Source organism: Monodelphis domestica, chromosome 5, assembly GCF_027887165.1.
Source record: "Monodelphis domestica isolate mMonDom1 chromosome 5, mMonDom1.pri, whole genome shotgun sequence".
Lineage (NCBI taxonomy): Eukaryota > Metazoa > Chordata > Mammalia > Didelphimorphia > Didelphidae > Monodelphis > Monodelphis domestica.
Window position 1 is genome coordinate 269,020,418 of NC_077231.1, and position 12,189 is coordinate 269,032,606.

The 12,189-nt window shown below is 41.7% G+C and overlaps 1 protein-coding gene across 1 annotated transcript in view; it reads left to right on the forward strand.

Moving 5' to 3' along the window:
• Positions 1 to 3,334: 3,334 nt before the first annotated feature.
• The window catches only part of ST8SIA6 (ST8 alpha-N-acetyl-neuraminide alpha-2,8-sialyltransferase 6), a 113,290-nt gene continuing 104,435 nt past the window's right edge, over positions 3,335 to 12,189 (forward strand). Inside the window, exons 1-2 of the mRNA XM_007504917.3 lie at positions 3,335 to 3,882; positions 4,408 to 4,506. Of these exons, the coding sequence (XP_007504979.2) occupies positions 3,788 to 3,882; positions 4,408 to 4,506 (194 nt within the window). The 5' untranslated portion in view covers positions 3,335 to 3,787. The remainder of the gene's footprint in view (positions 3,883 to 4,407; positions 4,507 to 12,189) is intronic.

The window sequence follows — 12,189 nt, forward strand, 5'->3', positions numbered from 1 at the left end:
CCCATTAACCCAGTGGTCATCTGACAGCATGTTTCTAGCTATACTACTTGCATCTCAGTTAATGACTACTACAGAAGATGAATGACAGTGAATATTTAAGGGAATGTATTGATGTGTCAGGGTCTTGTGTCCATCAGCGATGTGTGAAAGAATTCCTAATATTTTCAATCATTGGTTCTTTAAGGCTAAAGCTCATAATTTTAACAGTGAGTCCAGAATTCCCATTGAATGTTTGTAATCAACTTTTCAACCAAGAGAGGCTTTTTAAAGTCTCCTGTTGTTAGCCATTGGTTTGATAAAAATAAGACTTCATTTGTGGCAGGGTCTGTTATTGTCTTGCATCCAGCTGGACCAAAATTGTAAACTTTAATAAATCAGCTAAAATGGAAGCCTCCTGTCTTGGATCAGGAGTTTTGGGGGGTTGCAACTATCTTGGGCATGCAATGTCTAAACAATTCAGCTCCTAGAAGAAATAAAACCACCAAAATATATCCCTAATTCAGGCTGCTTTTCCATGGTATTGATAACAATACTATATCTCACACCATAGAGAAAATAACCTTTCAAATATGTGATAGAGAAATTGGATTGGGTTTGCTTGCTTATAAGAATTCCAAAACTTCCTGGTGGTATGAGAATACTGAATTTGGAGTCAGAAGATCTGAGTTTGACTGCTACTTTGTGACACTGGACAAGTCTCAACTTCTCTTGGCATTAGTTTGTAAAAAAGTGGATAAGGGCAGTGAGGTGGTACAGTGGATACAGCGCCGACTTGGAGCTAGGAAGATTCAACTTCTTGAGTTCAAATCTGGAAGAAATGACAAAAACACTCCAGTATCTTTACCAAGAAAACTCCAAATGGGATCATGACTGACTAAACTATAATGAAATGAAGGTACTGGATAAGATGACCCCTTTCCAGCTCTGGATCTATGTTCCCATAAGCACTGTCCTCACATGGATGATGAATTATGTCAGCCTTACAGAAAATGAGCATCTATTCCTTGATTGATTATGGCATAGTATATGCATATATGATTAAAAACACCTATGAGTGGCTTTTTTTAGGTATTTAATATTTCTGCTCTTTTGTGGCTGGCTGGGGGTTCTTTCTTTTAAGTACAGAATTACCTTTGATATGTCTTTCAGCCAAACATCCCCAAATGAAAGGACTATAGGATTAAAAGAAAGAGAATGGTTACACATCTGGAAGCATAGTTGGATTTATGTGTGATCTGTTAATTCTGTTATTATATATCTATTTTCTTCATTTTACATTAAACTGGGAACATCTTTGGAGGAAGAGATGATGTTAGTGGTTCCCAGGGCCATCTGCCCCAAAGTATCTAAAATATATTCCTCCATTAAATTTTTTCTTAAATTAGACAGTGAACTCCTTGAAAGCAGAGTTTTTTTGGCCAAAATTAGCAAAAATTTAGTTTGTTATAGAATAGTATTTTTTAATATATATTTTTTATTTTTTTTATATTTTTATATTTTATTTGATCATTTCCAAGCATTATTCATTAAAGACATAGATCATTTTCTTTTCCTCCCCCCCACCCCCCATAGCCGACGCGTAAGTCCACTGGGCATTACATGTTTTCTTGATTTGAACCCATTGCTATGTTGATAATATTTGCATTAGAGTGTTCATTTAGAGTCTGTCCTCTGTCATGTCCCCTCAACCTCTGTATTCAGGCAGTTGCTTTTTCTCGGTGTTTATAGAATAGTATTTTTGAAAGTCAACTTGCTAGAAAACCCTAAATGGAATCACAAGAGTCAGACACAATCAAATCTAGGTTATATCCTTAAAAGAAACTAGGTTTGTTTTTTGGGGGGTTTGTTTTTGCCTTTCTTTGTATCTCTAACTTTTACCTGGAACATATTATTTTTCAGTCTTATCTGACTCTTCCTCGTTCCTTTTGGGTTTGTTTGGTTTTTGGTTTTTTGTTGAGGTTTTTTTGTTTATTTTTCTGTTTGGTTTTTTTTTGTTTGTTTGTTTTGTTTTTTGGCAGGGATACTGGGGTAGTTTGCCATTTCCTTCTGCAGCTTATTCCATAGATGTAGAAACTGAGGCAAACAGGGTGAAGTGACTTGCCCAGGGTCTCACAACTAGTGTCTGAGGCCAGATTTGAACTGAATCTTTCTGACTCCAGGTACCTCACTATATCCACTTACTTCATTTTTATAGATGAGTAAAAACAGAAGCCTGGGAAGACCAAGTAGCTGCCACAAGGTCCCACAGTGAGTGGCAGAAGAGGTTTTGAATCCCATTTCTCTAACTTCAGAGGTGGTGCTCCTCATACTGTACAGGTTGACTTCACTGTGATGGTTAGCAATGGTCATCTCCCATGGGATCATTGTGACCTTCTTAGAAAAAAGTCCTTTGCTTCCAAGTTACCTCTTCTGGTCTCACAGGTGGTCTGGGAGCCTCATGGTAGTCTGTCTTCTATGCCAAAGAAACTAATTCACTCTAAAAACTTCCTTTAGCTCTGGGCTATTTCTTAAAGCATGCACTCTTGCCCCAGTGGCCTCTCCCTCTGATTAGTTGGCTCTTCCCTAGACCCTCCATTTTAAGAAGGAAGCCTGGGTCTTGTCTTCATTCTTCTCTAGAATCCTTTCTTTATTATAGCACTTGACTCTCTACCAAGAATCTGTTCCTGAAACCTTTATCTCCCTTGTGCCTACCCTGGCCCTTTTCAGCTCCATTTTAGGGGTAGCCTCATTCCATTAGAATGTAATCTCTTTGAGGCCAGGGCAGAGGCACTCTGGGCTGGTGGCAGAGCTTAGCATTGACTGACATTTATTTGTTGTTTCTTACTTCTTGGCACCAACTTGCTTCTGGACTTACTTGAAAACCTAATACAAAAATTGGGATAGAGAAGGGGCAGCTAGGTGGTACACTGGATAGAGAACCAGGCCTAGAAATGGAGGTTCTGGATTCAAAACCCAGCCTCAGACACTTTCCAGCTGTATGATCCTGGGCAAGTCACTCAACCCCCCTTGCCTAGTGTTTACTACTCCTTTTGCCTTGAAATCAGTACAGAGTATTGATTCAAGACGAGAAGGGAAGGGTTTAAAAAAAAAAAGAAAGAAAGAACCAACAACAACAACAACCAAACACGGATGGAGAGGGCTGCAAGGAAGAGGTGAGAAGTTTTGGAAGAAGACCTCTCTTATCCACAATCTCCCTCTTTTCACTGCCCGAAAGCAGCCTGGGAGTGCGGGCTGGCGGCACGGTGCGGTTACTGTGGGCAGCGAGGGGAGAGATGAGAGGGTGGTGGGCAGGGCAAGTTGGGCACGAACCGATAGACAGAAGACCAGACGCCCCAGCGCAGCGACGGTCACTGAAGCCAGCAGCAGCCAGCCGCAGGGGATTCTTCCTCTTTCTGCAGCGGGGGAGAGAGGAAAGCCTAGTGGCGCTCGGGGGACTGGCCAGGTCGAGGGCGCGCAGCTGTGTCTGCGCTCAGGAGAGCGAGCGAAGCAGCGAGCGCGCCAGGGAGCAGGGCCCCGAGGGCTCGGCTGGGCGGGCCGGTGGCGGCGCTCGCCTGGGCGCTTGGGCGCCGTCGCCGCTGCCTCTGTCGCCGCCCCTCGCCACCGCCGCCGCCGCCTTTAAATACTCTGGCTTGGCGTCGCGCTGTTGCGGTGGTGGTGGTGGTGGTTGTGGTGGCGGCGGCGGCGGCGGCGGCGGCGGCGGCGGGAGCGGGAGCGGCTCCTCCAGTGCGGGCTGGGCAGGGAGAGTGCTTTTCGGCGTTGGCAGCAGCGGCACCGGCTGCGGCTCACCATGAAGGCTGCTGCTGCTCTGCTCACAGTGCTCGCCACCCTGCTCCTCTTCCTGTACCTTCTGTGGCTCACAACCGAAGGGCCCTTGAGCTCCAGGTAAAGGGGTGCCAGGGAGAGGGGGACAGGAGGCAAGCACAGGTCCCCCTGTCTCGCCGCCCTCTAGGTGCTCCCCTTCGCCAGCCCAAGCCCCACTTCTTCGCCTTCCCTTCTCGGGGCGCAGACCTTCGGAGCTCAAACGCCAGTGGAGGCGAACTGTGGGCAAATCCTAGGGAGGGCTGCCACCTGGGAATGGGTATCCCTTCCGTCCACTCAGACTGCCAGCAGGTGTAGGGGGACAGCGCGGAGAAAGCAGAGTGCTGGAGGCTCCAGGGACTGGATCGCCCTCGGGAGGGGAAGATTCGAGGGCGGGAAGGCACTGGCAGTTTCCCTTTTTCCACCTTCCCAACTCCCGACTCTGTCTGGGGTCGCCCTCAGCCCTTCCAAGCTCCCCGCAAAGCCTTTGGGCTCCCCAGTGGCGTCTGGTTCCGAGGACCAAGTACCACGCACGCGAGAGACAAGCTATTGAGCCTGTGCTGAGCTCCTGCTGCTGTTTGACAACTTACTTTCCTTCCCTTCCCCTAGGGACTGGAAAGGCGAAGCCAAGAAAGTCGTCAACTTTACCCCTGAAATGCCTGGAAAGCTCAGTTTCCCTTTTGCTCCGGGTTCCAACTTCAAAAACAGGTACTATCAGCAAAGGAGGCAAGGCAGTGGGAGGGGAGGGGCTATTAGGTGGCTCTATGATCCGGGAGCAGGGTCTCATCCAGTACCAGAAAATGCACCTACGGGTGTCACGGTGGAGGCAGGGAACTGGTCTGTGTAGCTGAGCGATCTTTAGGCTAAAACTAAGACTAGTCAGTAAGTAGTATGCTCCCATCTCAGCCGGTGGCTCTTCCCCTGCAGGGAGAGAATAAAACAAAGCATATGTTCCTGTAAACGCTGTGATTCCCGGGCAGTTAGTGGATAGTAAAAACAAACAAATAAACAAACCTGTCTAGGATCTATTGATGGGTTTTATATATTTTTTTCTTTGTTTTCGTACACTAAAGATGTGGCTGCTTTGGGCACAGCTGTTTTGGTTGAGTAAAAATTAATTTGTCTATGTTTCCCTTATAAAGTAAAAACTGGGGTTTAAAATGCCCCTTTGTCTTTTGGGTGTGAGTAGCCATCCGCATGCAATGTGTCTTGCTGATTCTTTTTATTGTTGTTATTATAAATGTTCACGTTGCTGCCATGTAGCTCCAAGCTTAGTTCAAGGTGAGTGTGGTCTCCTGCTTTCACAAATGAGTGTCTGACTGACTAGATGTGGAAACCCAGCTACAGTTGGTCAGTGTTGGGACTGCTATCCCTTTTCCCCTCACACACATACGCACAAAAAGGATGCTTGCCAACCTTTTTTTTTTCTTTAAAGGGGATGTAACCTGTGTAACTTTTTGTACATTGACTCTCCTGCTTCCATTATCCATCTAGAACTAATTAGACCATAAAAATCCTGCCTTTTTCTATGTCCACAACATTTTAAAGGCACCTTGAAAGCCTGGTTTCTGGAAATTGACATTACATTTACATTCTTGCTTGTCTCTCTTGGTTCTTTAATCCTTCATCTTCTTCCCAAAGCCCCTTAATCTTTCCCCCTTATGTATTTTACCGGTTGCTGCACTCCCTTATCTCCCTCTTAGCCAGATTGCTTTATTGCTTCTGCTCAGGATAGCATTCTGGTCCCTTTCATTATTGCTTGTCTCAGGTTTGTGGTTTTCATCTTTCTTCTCCTGGAGCTCCTATGATATGTTTGTCTAGCTACTCTGATCTGTGGGAAAGCTGCAGAAAGACATTGACTAGAAGAGTTGGCTGCAAGGCACTTCAGAGAGTGGGCTCTGGAGTCCGCTCCAATCTGCTATCAGCACATTTACAATTGAACTCGGAAGTCCTGGGGAACTGGAAGGAAGAAAAAACAAACAGACAGGGAAGGCTGAAGTCGCATCTCTATCCTTGCAATTTGGGGGTGAACAGGAAAATGGGGAAAGGAATCTATAAAGAAATCCTGCCCCTGTTGTTCATCTGTTGTAACTGAGGGTGAAGATGGAGCTGTGTTTCCTTTAACACTCATATAAAACCAATAATGATTTCTGAAGTTGGCACAGTGCTTTCCTTTATACAGAGAGGCCACCAGCTCTTTTTATGACTTGAAATGTATGTTAAGCAGACAGTACAGTTCATAGGAGCAGCAGATGTGAATGAAGATGGCAAAATCCCTGAGAATCAAGGTTATTTGAGGGTTGTCTGGGCTTATATCTTGTATGCTGCATTCTTAGTAAATGGTTTCTCTAAGTGTATAAGGCTTTAGGAAGGAGATGGAGGAAGAAAGGATAAGTGCCTGGTGGGTAGAAAGGAGGAAATTGTCTTAGGGTTTATTTGGCAGCAGAAAACATTCAGAGATAAGGGATAGTGAGAGAAGGAATAATGAGGCAAAGAGGCTCGGACGGAGCTGATGGGATATGGAGAGGAGAAAAGAAAGGAGATAAATATATCTACTGAATTGCCAGATGTAACATTTCTTTTCAGAGTTACTAGAGTTTAGCTGCTATGTAGTACAAGAGTTCAAAGATTATATAGACGTCTCAGTTCAGGGCAGGAAGGAAGGAATTTTAAAGAAATCACTGATGGTTTAGATAAACTTTGGGGGAAATGTTCTTACTGCTTCAGATCTCACTCCCACTCCCCCCAAGTATGCTGCTTAAAAAAAAAAAAATCTTTACCTTCTGTCTTAGAATCAGTACAAAGTATCTGAATTTAAGGGCTAGGCAACTGGGATTAAGAGACTTGCCCAGGGTCACCCAAATAGGAAATGTCTGAGGTCAAATTTGAACCCAGGGGACCTCCTGTTTATAGGTCTACCTCTATCCATTGAGCCACTTAGCTCCCCCAGTATTTTTTAAACACATTTATCTCTTTATACTTACTATTAATCTATTAATTTGGCCTAAAAGTATTACAAATTTTTAGAGTTAGAAGGAATCTTAGCAGCCTTCTAGTACATCCCTTATTGGAATAAGACTGAATTCTTGCTGCAACATACCTAACAGGTCATCATTCAGCTTTTTTTTTAACACTTTCCTTCCATCTTAGAATCAATACTATGTGCTAGTTTCACGTCAGAAGAGGTATAAGGGCTAGGCAATGTAGGTTAAGTGACTTGACCAGGATCACACAGCTATCAGATATCTAAGATCAGATTTGAACCCAGGACCTCTCATCTCTAGCCCTGTCTCTCAATTCACTGAGCCACCTAACTGCCCCCCAATCATTCAATTTCTTAAAGATACTCCACTGAGGGAGAACTCATTACTTACTTAGGTAACACATTCAATTTCTGGATAATTCCAAAGGTATACTGGTAAATGTTTAACAACTGTCTCAAAATAAAAAGTTTAATATATATTATTAACAGTTTCTCATCACTTTCTCATGTCTAGACAAAAAAAAATCCACAATCCAATAAGCCCAGGCCTGTTTATAGAATTTGCTGATTTCCAATGTGTAAATGTTCACTCTAAAAATTTAATGGTCTGCCACCAGCTGGTTAGAGGTAACTTCAGCACACCAATGGATAGTTCTTATCATTAGGAGATTTTTCCTGGCATCAAGCTTCAGTTTCTGACTCTGCAACTTCTACTTCTTGCTTCTGTTTCTGCCTATTGAGGGGGGGCCAAAGAGAATAAGATTATCCCCTCTTCTAACAGACCTTCATATACTTGCAAACTGATATCATTTTACCCCCACATGCCCTATCATCTGGCCATGTATTTTCAACAATGGGTAGCAGTCCAGTTTCCTTCAAACAGTCCTCATAGTGCCATGGGGCTCTAAGACCTTTATAATCCTATTTGACTTCCTTTGGGCAATCTCCAGTTTATCTTATCTACAGTTTTGCTATATGGCGGTGCCTAGAATCTACTACAATACTCATCCATGACATCAGGGCAGAATATCATATCATTGCACATGGATGCTCTCTCTGTCTCTGTCTCTGTCTCTGTCTCTGTCTCTCCTCCCACCCCCAAAACCCTTACCTTCCATATTAGAATAAATACTATGTATTGGTTCCAATCCAGATGAGTGGTTAAGGCTAGGCAATGGGGGCTAAGTGACTTGACCAGGGTCACACAACTAGGAAGTGTCTGAGGTCGAATTTAAACCCAGGACCTCCCATCTCTAGGCCTGGATCTCAACCCACTGAGCCACCTATCTGCTCCCCATACCTCTCATAATGAAACCAAGATCACAATTAGCTTTTTGGCTGCCACTGAATCAATCAATCAATCAGAAAGCATTTATTAAGAGCTTTCCAGGTAGTGTTAAGTGCTGGAGATACAAAATCACAATGAAACAATCCCTCTCCTTCCCTTGTATAGTTGATTCATATTGACTTTGCCATTCATTAAAAACTTCAGATTTTTTTTACCCCCAAGTCCTGCCTAAAAATGCCTCTCTTCCTCTACTTGGGATTATTGAGCCTAATCATAAGACTTAACATTTATCCCTATTAAATCCCACCTAAATAGATTCAACCCAATGTTCTAGCCTGTCAATTGTCTTTTGGATTCTGATTCTATCAACAAATGGGTTGCTTTCCCTATTAGCTTTATGCCATCTTCGAACCTGATAAATATGCCATCTATCTCTTTATCCAAGCCATTGACTGAACAGTTAAACATCACATTGCCAGCCGTGCACAGATCCCTGAGGCACTCCAGCAGATAGGCATTCTGCTAAACCAATCATTAGTGGCTATTCTAAATCTGCCCATTCAACTCATTCTGGGCTCATCCAATTGTACCATAGTTTAGTCCATGTTTCTTCACCTGATTCACAAGAATAGTGTCGTCTACTTTATCAGACCCAGTGCAAAAATCTACATAAACTGGATCCTAATTTGCCAACTTAGTAACCCTGCTAAGAAAAAAGAAAAGGAAATAGGCTGGTCTGTTATTCCTTGTTCTTGATGAAGCCATGTTGGCTTTGTGAGCAAGCTTTGTTTCTTCTTTTTCATTTTTAATAATTTCTTCTAGAATTTTTGCCAGGAACAAAACTCAAATTGACTGATCTAGAATTTAGTGTCTTTGTTCTCTTCCCTTTCCCAAAAATTGGCTTATTTGCCCTTCTCTGGTAGTATAGTACTTATTCCATCCTCAGAGATCTTATAAATGTGGCTGCTGGGGGTCCAACAATCAGAACTGACAATCCTTTCAGTACCTAAAATTGTCATGGGTTGGGTTGAATTCAACAGTGCTATTTAGATACTTTAAAATTGTTTATTTATATTAGATAATATTCAGTCACCACTCCACCCCTATTAGCGATTTTTGTCTAGCTCTTCCCAGGCCAAAGGTCATTGATTTCTTTAGAAGAAAAAAAAGCAGAATAAATATGAAACAGTCTTTTCTCTCCTGCTGGTTTTCAGCATTCTATCTGCCCTACACAGCTATTTTAGCCCTACTTTGGTCCTCCTCTTTTCCTTAAAAGATCTAAAAAACAACCATCTCTTTTTGTTATCCTTAACATTCTTTGCGAGCTTTAGCACTCCTTCCAGTATTGTTTTTTAAATTATTAATATTTTTATTTCAACTTCATTTCTGAATATAAACCTCCTCTTCCTCTTTCCACTCAGACTTCCTTAAAACAAAGAAGAAAGAAGTGGGGGAAGCCTCTTAAGAAAAAACTTATCAAAATAGCAACTGAATCCAACAGTGTATAAGCCTCTAGGTTTCCACTCTTCCAAAGAAGGGGTGGAGGGAGATTATTTTCTTATCTCTTCCTTAGAACCAAGCAGGGTCTTTTAATTGTTGTGATAGGACCATACTATGCTTTTGTTGTTGTTTCTCATTTGTCATCTTCTATTATCTGCCCTCTGTGTATAATGTGAAAAAATCTAAATTGATGGGTGAGTTCTCCATGTATCCATCCCTATGGGTCTCTTCATATGGCTTCCAGTTTTCCTTCCCATTGGATTCTTTTTTTTTATAACTTCAGAAACCCATTCTTGAGAATTTAACAGCCCTCCTAGACTGACTTCCTCTGGGAAACTTTAGCCCATGAGAGTCTACTGATAAATCAATCAACAAGCATTTAGTAAGCAGCCACTATATGCTTGGTATGGGGGATCCAAAGACAAAATTTTTTTAAAAAGTCCTTGCCCTCAACTAATTGGAACCAATATACATGAATATACAAAATTGATACAAGTTGACTGAGGTTGGGGAGATCACTGGCAATTGGGAAGGAATCGAGGTAGGCTTCATGTAGGAGATGGTCCTTGAGTTGAGTCTTAAATGGCTAACAGGAGTTAAGATATCCCTACATGTAGCCTAGATGGAATAGAGAAGACTGTGTGATGAACTACATTAGTTGACAATCAGACTAGACCCCTGACCTGGCTGCCACTTGACTCCTTACCATATTCATTATTATATTGAGATCTAAGGAAACCAAAGAGCTATGTTTTTATATTTTCTCATAAATTAAAGGAAATGCACAATATCTCTCATTAATTAGTCAATTCGCTCTAATCTCTCACATCAGTTTATAAAATTAATTAGAGAAACATCTTTTTTTTTATAAGGTTTTGCTATCCCTCAATATAAATCCATTTAATCTCATAAGCTTAAAGTAAACATTAGTGGCATTGGCTACAAACATTTTTGGCAATGTAATAGTACGAGTACATATTTAGATATTTTAGAAACATCAGAATGAGAGGATCACAGTTATAATCACCTTTAAGCATGAACTGCAACTCGACTTTTTTTCCAATTCTGGAAGTATAGTCGTATTTTTCAGTTCTCTCAAAATAGCAGTCAAAGTCTCTCATGAATTCTCTTCAAGCTGTATTCTCCCCATGAGAAAAGTTAAATTTAGGGTTTTTAAGGAAATACGGTTCACTTAGTCTCTCAGGAAAGAAGTTCTCTTAGTCTTCTTTATCTTTGTAGCTGTGACCATTAATAGTTTCTCTAGAGTGACAATTAAACTAGGTCTTCTAAGATTCTCTTTCTGGATCCTTTCTCTGAATCAGTTGCAGTTGGCTACCCCCAAATCTAGGCTACATTTAAGACCATGCACAGATTTTTGCCTCTCTTTCACAAATTCTAGAACAGGGTTGCTACTTTTCTTCTGCTCCACCAAAGGAGTGATGGGCACCATTTCCACCCTTGGAACCAGTACTCTTTTCTTTGAAGCACCAAGCACCCTCTCCACCCTGTGAAACTATTAGAAATCAGTTACTGCTTAGGATCACTCAAGTCCAAAGGAATAATGATTTCTAAGGATCTTAGAGTTGGAAGGGACCTCTAGGGCCATCTAGTCTAACCTGTTCAGAGTCAAGAATCCCTGATATGATATCTTTGATGAGTTGTCATCCATCTATTTCTTGGGTTCCATTAAGGGGGAACCATTCAGTATCCTTCAAGACATTCCATTCCACTTTTGGATTGCACTGACTTTTAGGAAGCTTTTCCTTTTCATTAAGCTTAATTATGCTTCTTTGTGACTCCCACCTTTGAGTCCCAATTATGCCCTCTGGGCAAGCAGAGAAAAAGTCTAATCTCTCTTTCACATGACAGCCCTTCAAATCCTTGAAGACGGCTATCATGCCTGTTAAGCCTCCTTTTCCCCAGAGGAAATATCCTCAATTCTTTCAACTTATACAGCCTAGTCTCAAGACTCTTCTTTACCAACCTGGTTATATTCCTCTGGATGCTTTTTTTTTTAAACCTTATCTTCTATTTTAGGATTATATGGGTTCCAGGGCAGAAGAACACTATGGGTAAGGCAACCTCTTATAAGTGACTTACCCAAGGTCATACAGTTAGGAAGTATATGAGTTCAGATTTGAACCCAGAAATTCACATCTCCAAGCCTAGCTTTCTATTCACTGAACAACACAGCTGACCCTGGATGCTCTTTAACTTACCTCCTTCCTTAAAGTACATTGTCCTTATAGGGTATCATCAATGTCTTCAAAGATTTTGTTGATTATTATTAAATGGTCTGGAACTCACCCAAATGAAAACTTCAAAATTTTTTCTTTCTCAGAAGTCATGCAAGCTGAGAAATCCACTAATCTTTGTAAGGAAATCTGTCATCCTCTCCAGAAACAGGGTACACCTGGAACTAATTTTAAAGTATACCCAGAACCCTTACTTTTTTCTTTTTGAGAATACACTTAACCCATATTTTGTCATTTTGATTTCTATAATTTATTCTTTTAGATGCCCTGTATCCCACATTTATTAACTCTTTGCACACCTTTGTTTCCAACATCCTCTATTTTAGGGTTCATTTCTTCACCTTTTCTTTGATTTTTCAGAAGAT